The following is a 21124-nucleotide window of genomic DNA, read 5'->3' on the forward strand; positions in this document are numbered from 1 at the left end:
TTGTTTGAAAGCAATAAAATAGAGAAAACTGTCACCATCATCCACCTGTTCCAAAAGTCTCAAATTCATGCTTTAGCATGTTTTATGGAGCTCTCACTGCTGCTGAGATTTATTGCATCAGCTGGGGAAAAAAATTGTCATTATTTTATGTTTTCAGTTGTCTGCCTGAAAATGTCTGGTGAAAACCACTACCTTTTAGGCTGTTGCCGAGTACAGTGATGCATTTCAAAACTGTATTAATACCCTATGCTCTCACCTGAGAGTCCAGACAGCAATTTTTTAAATTTCTTTTGCTTTTTGTACATTAGCTGGTGTGTGATAGTGCTGCAATATGACCACATGACCAACAAGTTTACAATGTAGCAGCTCAAAGAATATAAATCAATATTGCTCCTTGGAATAAAATATCCAGGTTTTACCACAGATCATACTGTACAGAACACACAGGAGGATGGATTTGCCAGAAGGGGCAGAGAAGAAGGGCTCTGTCACCAGCCTCAGGATTTCAGCAGGCTGGATCATGTGGTGGGAGCCCCCTGTTCACGCCTGCTCTCCATCTCCCCGTAGCCACTTCTCCATCCCTATTCTGAGGGATGCAGCCAGGGCTGTGTCCTGGCTCAGACCCTGCTCCTCTTGCTCTGTGCCTCTCAGCTCAGGTACCTGGCAGTGAGCTCCCCTAGCTCTGCACAGCACTGGGACAGATGTCCTCCCCAAATCAAAGTCATACTTCTAGCACAGGCTGTGACTTGCGCTGGGAATAGAGATTTCCCCAGGTAATAGCAATCCTAAGTGACCTGGATGTCCAGAAGTGTTGATGGACTCAGTTGTATCCTTAGTTTTTCTGTGATGTCCTCAGAAAACTTAGTTGCATTTCTAGCATTGTGTTACTCTTCACTTGGGAGAGAGTCACTCACACTCATATGGAAATTTGGAGTGAAAAGAGCTCAGACCACCTGGCTGATAAGCACAGAGAACGTGGTCAGGTCCTGTGGTCATTGGGTCTTTCAAGAACATGGTGCAGGCAGAGGCTGCTCAGAGGGCAGAGCAGAAGGAAGTGCAATGAGTCAAAAAAGCTCTCCCCTCCTCCTTCCAGCCCAGGATTCCTTAGCCAAGGAATGATCATTGCTGTACAACTTATAAAAATGTCTCTTGTGATTTGGAGGGAGCATGCAAGAGCTGGGACTATTTTATTTTCCTCTGATTTACCTTTCTCAAGTGCTTAAGGTATGTCCTACCTCTTTTCTCTCCAGAAAGCCATTTAAACTGTTTGTCAGTGGCTTCTTCACAGAGCTGAGGGTTCCAGCAATAAATAGTTTGAGGCCATTTTGAGGTTCTGAGATCTGAAGCCTCCCCCTCTGCAGCGGAGACTCAGCATGCTCCTCCCTAACACTTTATGGGATGAAATCAGAAAGCTATTTTGAGAAATCAGATTTCTCAAAAATAAGAAAAAAAAAAGCTCTCAAACTTCAATGCTACTAAGTGCTTACTGTCATACTTAAAGGCATATATTTCTGTGTGTTTGGGATAGAAAAACTGCAGATATCTGTACAAAAATGAGGCAATGGAGAGTTGGATAATTCTCTGTCAGCTCTATTGCAATGGTTTTACAAAGAGCTTTTTTACTGTGTATATGGAGTTCAAGAGCAGCTTTCCATCTGCATTACTGCAGAGTACAGTCTGTAATATTTTTTCAGTCTCATATTAAATAAAAATAGAAAATTGGAAAACAAAAAGGAGGTGAGTACTACTTCAGTGACCCATTTACTTTTTATTAAACTTATTTTATTAGAACTTATGTGATTCATACTGTACAGTTTTGTTTGACTATTGCTTAGGTTAATTCACACTAGAAGGATGCAAAACTGCTCTTATGAAAGCAGTCAAGGAACACATTTTAATTGCCAGTACCAAAGGGGCACTTAATTGTCTACTAATATGTAATCTATTGGAAAGAAGAGTATCCAAACTAAATGATGAATTTAAACCATACTAAATTCCTCCTTCAATATAAACTGATCTCTAATTATCTAAATATTGTTTTAGATTTTAAAAGAAGTCTTGACAAAGGTGGAAGGAACAAATCCTTAGAAACCTAATCAAGGAAACAGCTTAAATATTAAAACAGATACTTCCTGGTGTTTTTGTAAAATAGGCTTCATAGCAGTTTTAGTTCTAATCCTATTTAAAGACATATTGGAGTAAAGCAATGAGTTAGTTCCCCACCAGATCCAGCAACTCTCTGGGCACTGAAATGAAGTGTGGAAACTTCTTGTTTAGCCTTTGTTCATTTGCTTACACCCACTGATGGACACTGGTGAAGTAGATCTCAGGTAAAGCAGATGCATGTGCTGCTGCAGGGGAATGCTGCTCTGTGCAAGATCATGTTTCTGCACTTAAAAGGATGTTATTGAAGTCTTTGGATTCACTCCAGCTGTTGTTGAAATCGTGGTAGAGTCCCTCTGGCTGGCACAGTGGAAATTGTACAGGCTCCTTATGCTCCAGTGCAGCAGCCTGCATCCGTGAAAGAGCAGTAAATACCATTTGTCATCACTTTTTTCTCATTAGACTTCCCTCCCACTTTTAGAGAAACAAAAAAAAAAAAGCGGGGGGAGGGGGGGGGAAAGACTTGAGAGTTGTGCTTTCTACTGGAAGGAGGCATTTCTATAAAGTGTTCTTTTTCAACATCAGTGAAAATCAAGATTCTCCCTGTTGAAAATTACTGTAATGATGGAAAACTTCCTTCTGGTTTGGTTGTGTGGTATATTTTTCACCCTCTACTCTCTTGATTTTTTAAATAGCTTTTATTAGTATAATCTAACCTCTTTATCTTGCTTCCTACGCAGAGGAAAAAAATTCTCATAGACAATAATTTTCATATGCATTTATTAGACACTCTGAGTTTTATTACTGCATTTCACTCTAAGCCTTAATATAAACAGGCAGTGCCATCTTAGAAAAGCTGCTGCAAACTTCCTTAGTAGTGCTCTACCTCCAAAAAAGCTCACTGGGCAAAACCGTCGTAACTCAGCTGGCAGATATAGTAAAGTATTTGACCTGTAGTTAATATATTAAGGCTTTTCATGGGGATCTGGCCTAGGAAATAATAAGGCTTAAGATTCCTATATGCTCACCAGCTTGAAGTTTAGCCCCACCAAGTCAGACAATGTGATGTGTTTTGAGTAGCAATTGCATTTAAAACCTTTCACTCAACAGCAGATAAGCACCTAACGTGATTTGTCTGGAAGAGCACCAGTTTTGTCCATATTAATCCTAAATTATGGTCAGCTGCCAGTATAAAGGGAACCTTCATTAAAAGTGACTTCTTTCATTCCCACATAATAGATACAATGCTCTACATTTCATAGATTAGCCTTTAACTTGCCTGAACTATCTCTCTTCTATAAATAGTTCACACACGAGCTAGGAACACTCATTTCTCTGGCATTTATTTGGAAATCACAGCTCCCAATCACACCAGTGGCTAATGCTTTTATGCTTCTTGCTTTTTAAATATCACTGCTGTTCATTAGGCTGTATATTCTATAATTAACACCCCTTCTCCTCAGCAATTAAGTAATTTATCAGATAACAGACATTACTGTACAGGACCACCAGACACTGAAAAATGAGGCTTACTTCAACAGAAGCATGTATTTCTGTGCAAATTATTGTGATAGTCTTTCTAACTAGAAAGAAAAAGAGGCAGATTTTGCTTTCAACAACACTGCTGTAAATGCATAACAATTCTGGCACATCCACAGCATGGTTTTTCCAGATTCATACAATCATAGCTGGACTATGTTTCTCTAGTAGAACAGAATTCTTGTCCCCATCTGGGTCAGAACAGCTGCCCTCAGCCATACAGCTGACTGCAAGCTTCAGGATAAAATCTCTCCCCTCTGACTGGGGACACAAGTTTAGGGATTTTTATTTTTTTTTAACATGGCCCATTGTTTATAAAAAATGCTTCTTTCTAAAAAAAAAAAAAGTTCCACAGTTTCTACCTCCTCAGCTGATGAGAAGTGACAGAAAAACAGGAATGCTTTTGGTTATCAGAAACCTGACTCCAGGCATACAAGCTGAACTCATTGTCACTTCACTACTAAAGTATGGAATTGTGAGAAAGCCATTTATTGTGGCAAATCACTGTTAAAATTATATGTGCTTGCCATCATGTAGCTTATCAATAAAAAATATTATGTGCTTCCACGTGGACTTTTTTTCTTTTCTCTTTTTGACATTTAAAGTTCCATTGAAACATAATCTCCTACTCTGGAAATAATTTACAAAGGAAGACCTTGAGTAATGTCACATGATGAAGAATCAGTGCAGATTTTCATTTTTGTAATTTTTATACAGTTCTTTGCAAGATATCACTAAGAAATGATCTGGAATTATGGGTCACAATGAAAGTTAAAGAGCATGGATGTTGCAATGCAGTTTATTAAAATCTGCTTATTCCAGCAACTACTTTCCAGTGGCAGGTATGACTGTCCCGGGCAAATCAGTAGTCAGGAGTTTCAATGGCAGCTTGCCTATGCAAACCCAACTGATTATAATCACTGCTTCCCTCCCCTGCTGTAGAAATTTGCACTGTGACACACAACACCAGGTGCTGGACACTGGCTACTATAATAAAAGTTAATTTGCAGGATGGTATGGGCTGCATTAATTTTCAACGTGGCAAAACACTAACAGCTGGCCCAACCTTGGGCCAGTGTTGTTTCATCAGCAAACTGAAAAAGGAAGTAAGTAATGAATCATATAAAGGGCTTTAGATGGCAAGTGTTTAGATCAGTCAAAGTCACAGTAGGCTGAAGGGATGTAAGAGTAACCTAAGAGCAGAAAGCAGAGCAGCACAGTGACAGCTGAAATTTTTTATAGCTAAAACAAAACAAAACAAAAAATCTCAAGATGAAGGCATTTACCTGGAAATATGGTACAATTTATGTAATAGCTTCAATAAGGAACTGAAAAAATCTACCATGAGCACTTCCTTTCCCTGCCCCACCTCCTCCAGAATACTCTGCAACCTGCTCACTATGAAACCCTGTGAAAAACACGGTTTATGTTAAATTTCTATGTGATACCAGGTAGATAAGGGATTAACACCCAAGCCTGTGATATTTCACTATGTACTTTAGCAGCAAGCCCTAAGGCTTTAAATTATATTTTTATGCAAGTAAAGAAAGTGCCCATGGAGCAGCTGCATTGCACAGGGTGCTGCAGTAGTCACTGCAGCATCCTGGCTCCATCAAGACAGCTCTTGCTGAGCCCCTGAGTTGGCATGAACAGATGAGTGCCAAATTCCTGGATCCTTTCCAGGACATGAGCAGGGTATTGCATTACTCAAGGCACCCAGTTCTGGACCAAAAACAAGAGTGGAGCTGCTCTCAGATTTGGGGCTCCCTTTAAATTCTAGGTTCACTTTTGTATCCCACCCAAAGATACTCCTATGAAAGTCAAAGACACAGAGAGATAAGGAGTAACAGAAATTTCTCAAACATTATTCCAAAGATTGTATCTATTATATACCCCACGGTGTTTCTGTTAAAAGACAGCCATCCTTTACAGTTACAAACTGTGTTTAAATTGAACTTCAACTTCCTAAACAGGCTTATGTTTTTATAAGCCATGGTCTGAACATGAAACAAATGCAGCCCTAAATGTTTGCGTTATGTACAAAAAGATATTCAGAGGACACTCTGGGCTGCTGCTCTAAACAGCACAGCCAAAGTTCACAGCCAACAGGAAGGGATATGGGCAATGTCCACAGATACTGTGCCCTGGCTCCACCAGGGAGTTTATACTGCCCCTTTTCTGTTTGAAGGCTGGCTACCAAGAGGTTTGGCATGAGACTCAAAACTGTGTCACAAGTTACTTACCATTGTCTGCCACAGTGTCCTCATTCACCTGCACTAAGCACGGGATGATTAAAATAAAAAGGGGCTTTGAGACCAGAAACGGAGTGACAGAAAGACAATGGCAAGCACAGACAACTGTTTTAATTGAAAATCTGGCAGTGAGAGAAACATCAGTAAGAAAATCAGATCTTGACTAGTTTGCCCATCATGTTCCCTCTCTGAAATAGGTTTAAAGCACACACCTGAATTATTCAAACTGAAAGCCAGTGTAATTTCAAACAAATAGCTTGTTACCCACACAAAAGCTATTCAGATAGTGCAACATCAAACAAGAGAGCAGCAGCAGACAATAAGCTAAACTAAGGACTCCTTTGAGAGCACCTCTTTCGAGAAAACCAGCTGAGCTACAAAACTGCTGAGGATGATTAACATCCATGCAATTTATTGGCTTTCTTCAAATAAAGACCTCAGTGTAAGGAAATGATTGAAGAGACAACTAAACTCTGTTAGAGTCATAATTAACAAATTATAGGTTCCATTACATATACTGGTCTATACAACTCATTCAGGATAATGACAGAACAAGCTTTTTTTCCACAAAAAACATTTTATTAACATTACTTATTAATTTTTATTTAGAAAATATTGACGGTGAAATTAACTGAAATTCAGACATTATGAAAATACAAAATATAAAAGAATGTGCAAAAGTATCACCATAGGCATAACCTACCATAAGAAATATAAAAGTGCCTCAAAAGAAGGATTACCCTTTTGTAGATGAAATTTGCATAAACTTCTGCTGCTCTGCTTCAACAGCTACTGCATTATCACAAATATCAAAATGCTCTGCAGATGTAAACAGCATAGCTCCATTAAAATCAGTAAAACTATGCTGATTAATGCCATATGAGGATCTGGAGTAACTTAGCCAAAATTTCAAATGTCATGAAGAAGTAATGGCTACACTTTAATTTTAATGCTCAACTAGCTTATTCATTGCCTTTGTCAGAGTGTTTATCAAGGCATCTCTATTCCAAATTCTCTCCTGTGGGATAAGCTGAACTTTAAATTTATACTTCTTGTACTGTTATGAAGACTTCTGAAAGCCTTTACTATGAACATTGACTGTAAATGACCATCTATTTAAATGATAGGGCCAAACTATGTAAATGGCAGGGCAATAAACCTCTGAACACACTTGTGAAAAGTTCCTCTTCTTCAGCAAGCAGAGGATGCAAAAAAATTTTAAAAATCCATGGTAGATTTTCAGTGTTGGACTCTCCTTAGTTATAATAACAGACATTTGATTTTTCAAATTTTAACCGATTTGCAACAGCTGAAATATTCTCCCAAGGCAGTAGTAACATTTCCCCCATAAAAACATGGAAATTTAAACAAGTCTTTCCAAAATATTATTGCAAAGACAACACAGCAGAAGAACCAAACTTAGGTTCGTTATTCTATTAAATGCAGTTTCTTATAAAAAAGTAAATTGCATAAAAAGCAGCTCTGAAAGACAGAACTATGTCAGTATAAAACTTTGTGAAAAATATCTTACAAAAGAAGAAAGTGGAATCAACAAAAAGTGTATCAAACATCCAAGTGCACATCAGCTTTAAGACTTCAGGTTATACATCTGAGATTTTTTCTTCAGTTTTCTCACTATTTTTCTGCGGGATAAATTTGTTGGCTTGTTGATACCTGGTTTCTGATTTCCTGCTAACAAAACAAAGGAAGCAGTTAGGGAAACTGAAGGACAAAACTGTTACTACTTGTTATTGTTTAAGTTTGGTTCATGTTACACTGTTCACTGTCCAATAATAACAAACATAGCAGAAACTGTAACATGTGTTCTGCATTCTCTATTCTCACACTGTAAGGTCAACAGTGTGTTCACCTTTGGCACTGGAATCCTACTTTGCTGCTCTTTTCCTGAGCAGGCATCAAAGCCTTATCCAAGTGTCCTGCAGTGACAGCAGAATGGAACTAAATACACTGCCCTCTATTAAAAAAAAAACAAAAAAAACCCAAAAACCCAACAACCAAACCAAAAAAACCACACACAAACAAAAAAACCCAATCTATTCTTACATTTCTCCAAACAGTGGGACAAAGGTTAAAATACAGCCAGTGCTTGTGGGAGATGTAAAGAGAAAATTATTTGAGTTTCTGCACAAAACTCACAGAAGCTGCAGAGTGGCCTATGACAGTCAGAGCTAACATCAGACATGCTTCTAAAGGCTGCATGAATTGCGATTCAGAAAACAAGTATTCAGCAATCTTGACTAAAAATCTTTGTCTTTATGCTACCTATTTACCAGCACCCAGAGCCACTGTGGCCAATTCCCAATTATTTTGCTGTCATCCCAAGGCATTTGCTTTCTTTTCCAATATAAACTTTAAAGATGAAATTAATCACAAACCTTTTCACTCAAAACACTATAGATCAATTTAACAAACAAAGTGGTATATTTGCAGAGGGAAGGTCAACTGAATTCAACCTGAGACTCCAAGAGGTAACATGAAAGCTGCTGAGAAGGAAATAATGGAAGCAGGAGAGGAGGAGCAGGAGAGGCTTAAGTTGCCTGAATTATTTGCTTAATGTTGCTGTGCACTCCCAAGCTCTAGAAAGGAACATGCATAGCACAACATTAATCAGCTCTAATTATGCCCTTAACTTTGGTCTTCAGCTGTACCAAGCCTTACTGAACTGCAAAATCCCAGAGTTGATGAAAAAGCTTGTAACTGGTACTTTGCATATGGCTATCTGGTGCTCTAGTTACAAGACAGACAGCATCTCCTTACCTCTTCTTACACACACACAAAAGAAAAAAAAAAAAAAAAAACGTGAGGAAGAGAGAATCGAGAATCCCCAGGTGAATCTTGATCTTGCTGGGTGTGGGCAGGGACAGTGTGGAGGCGAGATGCTGAAGAAGCAGTTTCCTTCCTCCTCTCTCTGAACTCTCCACACTGGAGCCTGGCCCAACCACTTCACAGGTAGCAATGGATGCAAATTAGATAATCACAAGCATCTCAGATAAACTTAACATACTATTAGAGACTCTCTCATAATACAATGGCAGAGACACACTCAGACTTGTCATCCACAGAAATATTACTGTAATGACTAACTGGCAGGAAATATTTTTATTTCTGAGGACTGTGCTCAAGGTACAATCCTTGGCCTAGACCTGGATTTCCAGCCCAGAACTGAAGAATCATGTCCCAGCATAAGGCTTCTGACTATACAACTTCCATACTGAGGTACTCAGGTCTTGTGCTTATTATGCTTAAAACAGAGCTGCTTTTTAGTTTTTCCTTTTTCTTTTTCCCAAAGGCAATGTACATGCTTAATACAGCCTTAAATATTTTTCCCATTAGTATCTATTTTTAAAATACTGCACTATGTCTGCTTCCTAAGTGTTCTGGGCAACAACATACAATTCTCTATTTCTCTCATTTATTTTCCTATCAAATTAATTAAATTAGAGTATTAAAAACTTGCAATAGCTGCAATATGACTGCAAATAAAAGCACAACTGTTTCTATTTACAAGCACAGCCACTAGCTGGTTTCAATAAAAGCGTTAGGAAAATCTATTATCATTCCAAGCTTTTCCCCCCACGGCCTGAGAAACAGCTGACACAGCACAACTGATGAGGCAGAATCTTTAGTAATGGGAATAAGAAATGTGAGTAGGCAACAGGGAATTGAGGAAGGATGGTAACTTCTGAAAATGCAAAAGAAAAAAGTAAATTGAGTTCACAACAGAATTTAATCCTATTTAAAACTATCCAGAATAAAAGGATATCTTAGTTTGTGGTCGTGGATATACTGAACAGTTTAAAGACTGATTCCTTGTAGGCTCTAGGAAGTAGGCTTAGTCTTTTTGTGTGCCCTCCTCTACACTTCATTCAAATATGGTGTAACCACCTCACATCACACTGATCTTGCCAGAAGGATTTAGCATTGCCTTTCAATTTTCCCTGTCCTTAAAAACATAAGAGTCCAAAATGCAAAAAGCATACCCCTGTAGCTGGCCAAGGTGAGTAAAAGAACACTATGAACATTCGATACTGTTATATGGATTGCTTTAAATGCTTGTGACTGACAACATATGAAAAACAAACAAAAACAAGAAACAAAAAACCCCAAAACCAAAAAACCCTCACCATTTCTGCAGACATTGTAGCAATCCTTTTCAGTGACAAAGTTGTTGGCATTTCCACCACAGCCAGTATATCTGAACTCTTTACATGATTTAGTCTTGGTGTCATAGTAATAGCGAGGCACAGAAGAGGAACACAATCCTTCATCCTTTGGGTTATAGCATAGCAACGGGCCAGCTGGGGAACAAAGGAAAAAAGAAGAGAGAGAGCGAGAAAAATTACATAAATGTAATCACTGTAGGTGGCTTCTTAAAATTGATCCTGAAATAAATTTTGTGTCTAAACAGCACTTTCCCCCCTTGAATTGACACTATTACCAATGACTTCAGAGACTTTCTACATCTAATTCCTGGGAGCTGTGAATTTGAGAAAGCAACAGACCATCCTAGAAAACAGGATTAGATCACATAAGTGAAATTCATCAGCTATCCCCATTTGTGATGTTATACGTATGACAGCGAAGATTTTTATGTAATCTTCTTCTGTATATATAGGAATATAGCAATAATTTTAGTGGAACAACCTCTACAGAGAAAAAAAAGGCACAACTTTGCTATGATTTTCCCAGCAAATTCTGCTCGCAGCAAAAAGTACAAATCCAACAACTTTCCTCAAGAGCATGTTTCTTTTTGCCTCAACAAAATTTTATTTTTTCTGCTGTACCCCCTTTATCATTTCATTGTATGTACAACAGAAATAATTCAGCTTTCACCTAAGAAAATACTGATAATCTGTCATCAGCTACAAATAAATGCTTTTACACATTCTGGTAGATCTTCAAAGAGCCTATCTTGAACTAGATATTAATCTGGTGTTCACATCAAAACTTAGTTATAGTTACCTGCTCATAACTGCCACCAATCTTATTTAAACCTCAAATGGAGAGACAGTGAAGAACCACATCAGGCATCTCACTTTTATGAGAAGCTGAGCTGTTGAGTGCCAAAAACCTGAGCCGCCTACCACCATCTCCCAGGCCTGAATTTTAAAAAGGCGCTTCTGCTTTACATTACACTTCCCTGAATGTGACTGCAACACTCTCTGACACATTGTCCTCAACACAGATCTTCAACCTTATTATTTCTCTTCAGATACATCTGTACAGCTCTCTAGAAGTCAAGAAATTGATTTGGTATAGCTCTGGGTGTATTTAAGATCTCAGCATTTTTGTTCTTCCAGTAACAGCTAAGACAACATATTAAAATTAAAGTCGACAATATAAAAGTCTTCAAAAATACCACTGTATGGGTATTCAGAGGAAAATATAAAATGAAGTATCATCTTCATATTACTTTCAAACCATCTATTTTATTAAAAATTTGGAACAACCATTACTTTTTTCTGGCAGACAGTGGTCCACACAAGACTGCAAATCTCTGAAGTTGTTGCCATTTCCATAACAGCCACCATAGATGAATTCCTCACACCTCATCGAGCTCAAGTTAAAGGCGTATCTTCTTAGATAGCTCCTGCAAGGTCCTCCATCAGCCTCCATCCGGCATAATTTGGGCACTTCTGCAGAAAAAAAAAATAAAAAACAATTCATCCTCTGTAAAGCCAGCCCTTTATGCTTTGCATACAGAACAACATGGTAGTGCAGGTAAAACTGTATTACTTCAGTTGCAGGCAAGTCCCAGTTTGTCCCACTTGCTTTTTTTCTGGAGGAATCCAATGCATTAATTAGCGAGTAAGTGCAATATTAAATCACATTTAAAATCCTAATAGATAAATTCCACACGTCATCTCTGGGTCAACTGACTCTGTATTTTCTGCCCAAAACTGCCATCAGCAAGAAGCTGCAACAAGCAGGAGGGTCATCAGTTGGACTCGATCATCTTAAAGATCTTTTCCAACCTAAATAACTCTATGATTCTAAGACTCTATGATATATCGGGTAGGCGCAAAGCGTCCCGCAAAGCCAAGCAGCCTCCCCGGTGTGTCCCCTCCAGCCCCTGCCACCCCGGGGCCCTCTGGGGCACTGCCGGTCCCGGGACTCACTCTTGATAGTCCAGCAGCTCTTCTCGCAGTCGTCGAAGGTGAGGAAGTTGTTGGCGTTGCCGTAGCATCCCCCGTAGGTGAACTCCTGGCAGCTCTGCGTGTGTCGGTCGTAGTACCAGCGCGGCACCAGGGCGCGGCAGGGCCCCTCGTCGGGGGGCAGCAGGCAGGCGCGCTGCTTCTCTGCGGAGACACCAGCCCCCGGGGCTGAGGCCACCGCGCCGGGGAGGCGGCCCCGGCCCCGCGGGGTCCCACCGAGGGCCCGTTCCTACCTGTGAGGGGGCGCTGGGCCAGCGCGGCGCAGGCCAGCAGCAGCAGCAGCGCGGACAGCGGCAGGCAGCAGCCGGCGGCCATGGCAGCAGCGGGGTCCCGGCAGCGAGCGGCGCTTCCCCTCCGACGGCAGCGCTTTATATGCACCGAGGCGGCTTCCCCGGGCCGCCTCCTTGCGCAGGTGGTGGGAGGGGAAGTTCTGATTCAGCGGGGCGGGAGGTCGCCGCTGACCCGGCCGCCACCGGGGCGCGGAAGGCTGCGCGATGCGGGATCCGGGGGCGCGGGCAGCCCCCGCCCCGCCCCGCCCCGCTCCGCCGGGGGAGCAGCGGGGGCCGCGCGGGGGGCGCCGCCGGGGCCGCCTCCCCGGAGAGCTGCACCGCCCATAGCCCAGGGCCTCCGCCCCGGGGCTGCGGCGAGCTGGCTGGGGGCCACCCCCCGCCCCGCTCACGTTACGGGATGATGCTCAAAGAGCGTTTCCTGTAAATCACGGCGAAATCCGGGACAGGTCACTCAGCGAAAGCCCCCCTCTCTCATCATTGAGCGTCCTCCCCTCGTCATCCTCGCCTTTCCCACCCCCCGAGGCCGCTCCCTATTCGGAGGCTCCGGGTAGGACGGTGGGACTCCGAAAATCAAACGCTGGTCCTGTTGCAGGTCCCGATCCAGCCGGATCGAGTAGAGGCTGCTTAGAGAGTGCCGCCGAGACAGACGCGCGGCATTAGTTTACCTCCGTAGTATAAAACGCTGATGAACTTGAGAAAATGAGGCTTGGACTCTGGGGAAACCCGAGGGGCCGAAGGGATAACAACTCTGGCCGTGTAAAGAGGGATGAACTTCAGGAAATATCATGACCTGGTTTATTCTACAGATTGTAACCCCACCAGGCAATGAGGCATGATCTGTGGGAGGAGGGGGTGAGCAGCAAACAGCATACTTTCCCTCTCTAATCTATTAGACACATTGCATTAATTAGTGTTTACCCCAGATTGAATGTAGTAAGAGAGATAAAAGAGTGGCTGCAAATTAGGCGTCCTCTCCATAGATAACGACAAACTAATCTGATCTCCTATTGTTCTCTGCTCCTTTTACAGCGACATTGATCCATAGTCCTGCAGGCAGGCACTGCCCTGGATGAGTTGCAATACAGGGCCCTGGAAATCTGTGGCCTGCAGGAAAGAAGACAGTCTGTATGGGCTGTAAGCAGGAGGCACTTCAGGGCACCCTGATTACTTGAACTGACTTTCTCTCCATGGCTTCTGTGCTTTACTTATGTCATGGAGGACTACAACCTAGCTTCCTGACATAGTTTTATTTTTCATAAAGGCAAGAAAGGAGCAAGTCTAATTCCTACTCTACCTACATGACTTATGAAAGGGGATGAATAGCACCTCTTTCCGTCCTTTTTCAGAACTGCTCCCTTTTTCAGAATCTTCAGCAGTTAAGTATAAGTGGGTGCTTTACTGACAAGAAAATAAATCGTGGTGCAGCTTGAGTCATCATGATGGGATGTATCTGCCATGCTTTAGATTCTTATAGCTACAATGGTTACTAATGGGTGTCCTCATTTTTAGGGATTTTGTTCAGCATATTAGGCAGAGCAGCTATATCAAAGCTTATGTCCCTCCCGAAGAAAAGAACCAAAAAAACAAACAAAAAAAACCCCAAAACCCACATACTTTTTCTATTTCCAAAAGAAAGCTGTCCTTTCTAATATTGGGAAACTAAAGTGGTTTTAATATGATGTTCTTTAAATGTCATGTCCTTTAGTTTTCATGACATTTTTTGGAATTGCAAAGAAAGAAATTTAAATACCACTTTAAACAATAGCAGCAAAGTGAATGCTGTAATGCAAACACCATTTTCAATATTTTCAATTTCCTCTGTGCACAGACATATAGAAATCAAAGTCTGATTTAAAGGCACCTATCTATCAATGCTGCTATTCAGCTTCTCCTTTGCTTTAACTTAGATCACGTAAATATCTGTAAAAATATATGAACCACAATAAAAGTTAACACAGCGAGTGGTAGAAAGTCCATTACTGACTGCCATCTGCAGAGCCAGTCACGTCAGCAGACAGGTCAGTGAAAGCTTTCCATTACAGAGCCATGGACACCAAATTCTTCCCACCCCAACCATGTCAGTGGTGTGCCAGAGCCCACCTTCAGCTCACTCCTACACCCTACACCTGCCTCCACCACATCACATGCTTTCTGCCTCTCCACACCACAATGTTTCTGCCCCCACCTACAGCCCAGGCTGTTCTGAGGCACTGGCCAGCCAGCTCCTTCCACCTGTTTTGACTGGCCCAGGACCAGCAGCTGGTGGGGTTTGGGAATGCAGCTGTCAGTGTAGGTCATGGGTGTGTAGAAAGCGCATGCCACCAGCTGGGGAGGGGAAGATAGTAGCCATAGAGAGAGGAAGAGAAACTGATTTTAGTGAACTGGCTGAAGTAAAACAAATACAAACCCCAAGGGCACTATAGGAGCAGTGCTGGAGAAGATGTAAATTTTACATGCTGCTGACAGCTGCTTACAATCTGGTGAGTAGGAAGAGGTTGGAGAAAGCAGTGTGTTTAACAGGAAAAAAAAGAGGAGGAAAGTGGGAGGGCTAACGGCCTATAAAGATCTTTGAAGTGGCAGATAACAGAAGGACTGCAAGCCCATTTTAATGTCCTGTAGCTGTGTTCAGTCTCAGGGGTCCTGAATTGTGCTTCCATTGCCATTTGTAGGAAAGCAGCTGCTCGGATGAGAGATGCTAGGTGATGTACAAGCATGCATGGAGGGACCCCTTGGTTTTTAAAGCATAGAAACCTATTTGGGATCTAGACCTCAAAACCATATGCAACCACAGGAGAAGAATTTCCTAACTCTTTCTTGCATTTTCTGAATGCATCACTTCCCTTATGCTGAGTACTCCATCCCAACACCTGTCATAACTCCACGTGTTTGGAGACCCTTGTGCAAGCCAGGCACAATAACCCTTTTATGTAGTGTTGCAATTCTGCTTTGCAGACATACCTACCAAAAAGTTGCAATGTCTGGCATTGATGGGCTGGCCACCTGTTGAGGCACTTTATATGGGAGCGGTTTTTTCCCCTCTCTAACTTAGTCCAGTTCATCTGTAGTGGTAATGCACAAGTATTGAGGAAGGTACCCATGCACACCACCTGCTTCTGCCTTAGCAGCGGGGGAGAAGAACACAGAGCCCAAGGATGCAGGTGGCACAAAGCATGAGTCATTTCTATGGCCGAGAAGTGCATGGGGGGAAGATGGTGGGGAGAAAGATCTCATTGCTGGGCCAAAAGCTCCAGCCGACCTCGCTGCTCTTTCCCCGTTCTGGAGTTGCAGAGGGTGAAGCCAGGAAGGTCAGCACAGGAGGGTCTTCTAGCTCCCGGCTCCTGCTGGGATGGCCGGACCTCCCTGCGCTGGCAGGGCCTGTGTCAACGCCCCGGCAGCGGGGCCGGGCCGGGCTCTAATCCTGTTAGGGGGGATTAGCGCGCAGGTTTAAAGGCTGGAGCGGCGCGGGGAAAGGGTGCGGGCGCGCTGGAGAGGAAGCGGCCGCCGCCGAGCAGCGGGGCAGCCCGGCCGGCAGCGTGTGAGTGAGCCCGGGGGCGGGCCGGGGGCGGCCGTCCCGCAGCCCCGCCACCGCCCGGGGGCTCCGGCCCCGGCGCCCTCGCTGCCCAGACGTAACCTTTTGTCCTCACTCCCTGCGCGCTTCGTAGTGTAGACGATGCCAGCCATCAACATCGAGGACCTGAGCGAGAAGGACAAACTGAAAATGGAAGTGGAGCAGCTCCGGAAAGAAGTGAAGCTGGAAAGGCAGCCGGTGAGCGGGCGCGGAGAAGGAGCCCGGAGCTGCCCGGGGCTGGGTGTGGAGCGGGGAGCGAGCCCGTTCCTCCCGGGGCAGCGGGGCCGGGCGCGGCAGGGGCGGCGGGGCTGTGGGAGCCGCTCGTCCGCAGAGCCCCGACTGTTTTGGGACGGCCGCGGTTTGCACCGACGGTCCTGCCACCACTTTGGGTCAGGGGCCGGAGACGGCGCTGTTGGCACAGCGCTGCTCACACCGCGTAGGAGCGCCGGTCCTTGCCGGGGGTGGCTGTGGAGCCCGGGGGAAGGAGCGCATCATCGCTGGGATAAAGCGCCCCGAGGGGCTGGCACGGGGCGGCCCGCCGCGGCAGGATTTGGCACCCCTTAACTTAATCCCGGTGGATTTGGCACCCCTTAACTTCCCCTCCCCTCGAGTCCCTGGCGCCCAAGGCCGGCACAAGACCGCCTTGCCAGGCGAGGGAGGAGCACGTCGCGCTGTTCCCCTGTTCTGTAGCAGAACGCCCAGGGACGTGCTGGTGCTAGGGGAGGGGTGGTCCTCCCCTGGGAAGCCAGGGGAGCCCTGTCGCGGCACTACACCCTGCCTGGCCCCTAGCCGGGTCTCGGCTGCCCGCGTCCCCGCCCCGCTTCCCGTGCTGCGCAGTGCCCGGGCAGGAGCCAAAGCACCGCCCGTGCCGAGCGGGGATCCACCCAGCCTTGTTCCATGGACATGTAGACATTCACACTGATTGTTCCTTCCCACAAGTACATTCCCCTTAAAGGTTTATGGGTTTGTACATTTTCTATAGACGAAAGATGTGCAGAACTGATCTTGGTCCATGATGAAACAAATTTTTATTTTTAATTTTGCATGTCAGCAGAGGCAAATTACACCTAAATAAACCCTTCAAGTTAGGACCAAAAATACATTTGTATGTAGGAATCAGTAGCATTAGTCATGTTGATTACATTGAAGGTCTAGGTTTTACCCCAAGAATAAAAATGCCAATGATGAAGTTATGTTTTAGCTGTGAGTTGGGTATCAGTGATTGTAGATGTTACAGTATAGTCTAAAGCTCCAGCAGTATTGAGGGCTCAACACCCAACTAGTGTTGATACCTATGTCATCTCTCAGAGATGATTCTTAGACAACTGAAATACACTCTGCAGGATATAAAGTTTTGGAAATAATAATTTCAAATACTTGTCTACATTTTGGAATAAACCAAAACCCTGATCACTTTAGGAAAATGGGTATTTTTCAATTTTCCTGTAGTGAAGCATGCTTAATTCTACCAGTGCATTGTAACAGGAGTTTCACTGTGAGAATGAAATTGGTGTTGTAGTTGCCACGGTCCCCTGGTACCTGTATGGGTGTTACAGGGACTGGGAAATGCAGAAACCACATTACTGTTGGTACCAAAAGAAAAACATCAGCCAAAATTTTCTTGACCCCCACTAACAACTTTACAAAATAAAAAGGAAGTGGCCTTTGGAATGAATAAAAATTTCTAAATGTATTTTTAAGCAGGCTTTTTTTCTTTTAAGTGAAAGTGATCCTGGCAGTGCTGACTGAAGTAAAACCCTGGTCTTTCATGTACTTTGGCGTGCAACTGTACTATGGTGTTAGGTGCTCCAGTTTGAATGAACAAAGTCGGCAAGGCACAGAAGAACAAGACACGTGTAATGGGATTTCTAGGTGCAGCTTCTTCTTTGCTCTAAGGCAGCTAGATCTTATTTTATGCACTGTTTAATTGGGAATTAACTCTGTTCTTTCTGATGGCTTAAAGCTTAATTTTGCACAGGCCATGCTCTGTTGTTTGTGATGCAGCAAGTAAATTCATTGGTTCTCTTGTCATAGTTTTACCTTTTAAATAAAATATAATTAACAGAGGAGGCAAGAGGCCTTAAATTAGAAATACTAATCATCTAGTGGCCTGGCCAACAGCTGGTTCCCGCTGCTGACTCTGCACAGCAGTACCACTGCAGGGCCTGCGGGTAGGAAGGGAGGAGGTGGGGACAGAGCAGGTGCTTATCCTCAAGCATGTCAGGTATTTGAGCATCTAGGAACAGTTTCTGCTGACACAGAGCAAGAGATGTGTGTGCACAAGGAACCTCAGGAGCCCCAGACTTTCACTTATGCACTCTCAGCCACAGACACCACTACCACATGTGCTGCATGGGCTCCCGTGACAGTGAACAGAAACTAAACACCCTTCTTCTTCATAGGTGGGTTCTATTCAGGCTTGCCTACATCAGTGCTAGTTTGGTATGAATGCTATGGGAACTGTTATGGTCTCAAAACACAATAGGCTCTTTTATTAACCATTGTTTGAAATAACCCCAGGTAACCAGTAAATAAATTGTCTTTCCTAGTTAGACTCTCATTCAAGGTGCATCATTGCTATAGTAGAACTGCAAAGTAAGAATTGGTATTACCACTGAAAAATCATTGCTGAATGTTTTGTTTGTGAAAAACACATAAAGCCATAAATACTTTGAAACTGAATTTCAGTTTCTGACCCTGAAACTGACCCTGAAACTATTGACCATAAGTCATGCTGGTGCTGAGGGAGAGTGTGATCCCCAGCTTAATAAAACTAGATTGGCTAATTATGAACACAAGTTTAACTATGCAGCAACGGCTGTTTGGAGTGGCGTTTACATTCTCAGAGACGCTCACCTGTTCTGTCAATATCAGGCTGTGAAAAGAGAGGAAGGAAGCTGAGTGTGCACGTGCTTAGTGCTCTGTGGCCAGGTATTTTATGCTTGGTGGGAAGGTGAATGAGAGAGAATATAAATTCATGGGTTTCCTCTACTGATGAACGTTTCCCGCGGCCGTAACGCAGCCACTTTTCTGTCCTTTCCCTCGAGGTGTCCAAGTGCTCCGAAGAGATCAAGAACTACATCGAGGAGCGGTCGGGAGAGGACCCGCTGGTGAAGGGGGTCCCCGAGGACAAGAACCCCTTCAAGGAGAAGGGAGGCTGTGTCATCGCTTAGGAGAAGGAGCCCCGCGCCTGCCCCTGGAGCAGACATTCCTCCCGTACCCTTAGGGAGCGACTAGCGTGTCCCCACCGCCGCCGGTCTGTGTCGAACGAGCACAGGAGCGGATTTCTTTTTATTTTCTATTTCTCCTTACAAAAATACAGAAACCCTCGCGAAAGCTGCCGAGCCCCGCGCCGGCCGCTGGCCAGGGCCGGCTGTGCCCCGCTCCCCGCCGTGGCCGGCCTCTGTCGCTGCGCGGGGCCCGCTCGCCACCCGCTTGTCGGTCGCTTCATGGCTGTTCGTTGGCATTAAAGAAAACCTGCCCGTACCCCGAGAGCTGCCGTGACTTGCTGCCGGGGCGAGAGGAGGGGGAGGCGGGGCGGGGCGGGGGCTGCCAGGCGCCCCGGGCTGGCTGTCCCAGGCGCCTGTCCCGGCCTTTGCCCGGCACTGGCGGCGGCCATGGCGCTGCGCGGCGGGCGCTGGGCTCGGCGCCTGGGCTGGGCGCTGCGGGGCCGCAGCTCGGGGCCGCGGTACGCCGGGGACACCCCGCAGCACCGCGACCTGCGGGAGGCCCTCCGGAAGGTACCGAGGGGCGACCGGGCAGCGGCGAGACCGCGGGACACCCGGCCTCGCCGCCCCGTGCGGGGAACGAACCAGGGCAAGGGCAGCGAGCCGAGAGAACGGCTCGGGGTATGCTTAAATGAGTAAACTTCGCTCTGCCAAGGCCAGAAACGGAACCGTGCGTTCCTTGCCTGCGGGTGACCCGCCGGGTGGCAGAGCCCTGTCCGGGGCTGCAGAGCAGGGCCACCGGGCACTGTGCCCGTTCTAGAGGCGCACGACCGACACATAATGGGAGTCTCCTGCAAACTCAATCATAAATCAAGAAGAAACGGAGCGCTTCTGGTAACGTAGCATGTAGATTGAGTGCCAAATGGCAGCCTGCAAGAACAGTAGTGCTGGCGAGCTCTGTGTAGTCCATGTCACTGAGGTCAGTGTCACCTGTAGATCTCCGTGGTACTCCGTGGTTCAGGGCGCCTGCCGAAGCCAGAGAATCAGCAGGTTCGGCTGTAGGGAGCCCTGGTGTGGTGCCCACTGCAGGGCCAAGCACCAGTGGGAAAGAGAAATCCACCTTTAACATATGAAAGGCTGAGAAAAGTGCTGGAGTTCAGTACCTGCTGCAAGGGCCAAACACCATTATTGTGGCCACCACATAAGAACGTACAATGGGTTCAGGTGAAGGGAATGTAAGGACTTATCTCGGATTGCAGGCAAGTTTCCAAACTAGCTGGCATGCAGTGCTCTGCTGTAGTTTTTTAAAAACAGTATGCTCTGGATTGCCAGATACTTTCATGTGAGTTTGGAGCTATGCTGTCGTATCTTTCATGGATGCTTTTAAAAATACTTGCAGAATCTTGTATTTCCCTGAATACACTTAATTGTTTCCAAACTTCACCTCCAGTCCACCGTGGACAAAAGATAGTGGAGTTTCTTCTGAAGGTAAGATTTTTTTAAACTTTCACACCTAACATATTTGGGATATGTTAAAATATCCCAAATCCAGTGTTTGGGTCAGATTTTCTGTCACTGAGATCTGTTATCATTGAGCTTTGGGAGAAGGGGATGTATCTTCTGTGTTATAAAAAAGAAATCCAAGCAAGGAGGAAAAGAGACCCATGATTTGTCACTTTCTTAGTAAATTAGTTTCATTGCTCTACATTCCTGGACTCTTTGCAAAGCAGAAATAAGATGATACAGAGAGAACCAGAAGCTGGAAATGAATCCTCACCTGGATTAATAGTGTAGAATTTTGTAGTTAATACCATTGTGTAAAATTTGTGCTGATTCTGTCTGGAGAGAACCTTCATATATCTGTGTATCTGCAGAGCTATCTGCCTAATGAACTTGTTCCCTGGCATGCTGCTCTTAATTACCTGCCCAGGGACAACAACTGCATTAATAAAAAATTCATGTCATGAAACACAGAGGACAAGGCCAGAGGTTGTAAAGGAGGTAATCTGGTTGTTTTGTCATGGATAGG

The 21124-nt window shown here is 44.5% G+C and overlaps 3 protein-coding genes across 7 annotated transcripts in view; 2 read left to right on the plus strand and 1 right to left on the minus strand.

Moving 5' to 3' along the window:
- Nucleotides 1-5985: 5985 nt before the first annotated feature.
- TFPI2 (tissue factor pathway inhibitor 2) lies at nucleotides 5986-12615 on the minus strand. 2 transcript variants are annotated; one of them, XM_036378818.1, is made up of 5 exons: nucleotides 12304-12615; nucleotides 12035-12214; nucleotides 11372-11551; nucleotides 10040-10213; nucleotides 5986-7583 (listed from the first exon to the last, which is right to left on the minus strand). In XM_036378818.1, exons 1-5 carry the CDS (start codon nucleotides 12383-12385, stop codon nucleotides 7483-7485), a joined length of 717 nt encoding a protein of 238 aa, XP_036234711.1. In that variant the 5' UTR covers nucleotides 12386-12615; the 3' UTR covers nucleotides 5986-7482. The 2 variants fall into 2 exon arrangements, with proteins under 2 accessions (XP_036234711.1, XP_036234709.1); XM_036378816.2 differs by having other exon boundaries at nucleotides 5986-7586; nucleotides 12304-12610.
- Nucleotides 12616-15769: 3154 nt separating this feature from the next.
- LOC118684295 (guanine nucleotide-binding protein G(I)/G(S)/G(O) subunit gamma-11) lies at nucleotides 15770-19414 on the plus strand. Of its 2 annotated transcripts, XM_036379099.1 has the most exons (3): nucleotides 15770-15895; nucleotides 16023-16126; nucleotides 18976-19414. In XM_036379099.1, exons 2-3 carry the CDS (start codon nucleotides 16031-16033, stop codon nucleotides 19099-19101), a joined length of 222 nt encoding a protein of 73 aa, XP_036234992.1. In that variant the 5' UTR covers nucleotides 15770-15895; nucleotides 16023-16030; the 3' UTR covers nucleotides 19102-19414. The 2 variants fall into 2 exon arrangements, with proteins under 2 accessions (XP_036234992.1, XP_036234991.1); XM_036379098.2 differs by lacking the exon at nucleotides 15770-15895 and having other exon boundaries at nucleotides 15902-16126.
- A 118-nt stretch (nucleotides 19415-19532) lies between these two features.
- LOC118701286 (probable acyl-CoA dehydrogenase 6) overlaps nucleotides 19533-21124 on the plus strand; it is a 75920-nt gene continuing 74328 nt past the window's right edge. The window contains exon 1 of one of the 3 annotated variants that reach the window (XM_036405926.2): nucleotides 19533-19668. In XM_036405926.2, coding sequence (XP_036261819.1) covers nucleotides 19546-19668 — 123 coding nt within the window. In that variant the 5' untranslated portion in view covers nucleotides 19533-19545. Of the gene's footprint in view, nucleotides 19669-19793; nucleotides 19990-20015; nucleotides 20584-21124 lie in introns of those variants that run through there. The other 2 variants (XM_036405933.2, XM_036405920.2) reach the window with 2 other exon arrangements.

The sequence above is a fragment of the Molothrus ater genome, chromosome 1, assembly GCF_012460135.2.
Source record: "Molothrus ater isolate BHLD 08-10-18 breed brown headed cowbird chromosome 1, BPBGC_Mater_1.1, whole genome shotgun sequence".
NCBI lineage: Eukaryota > Metazoa > Chordata > Aves > Passeriformes > Icteridae > Molothrus > Molothrus ater.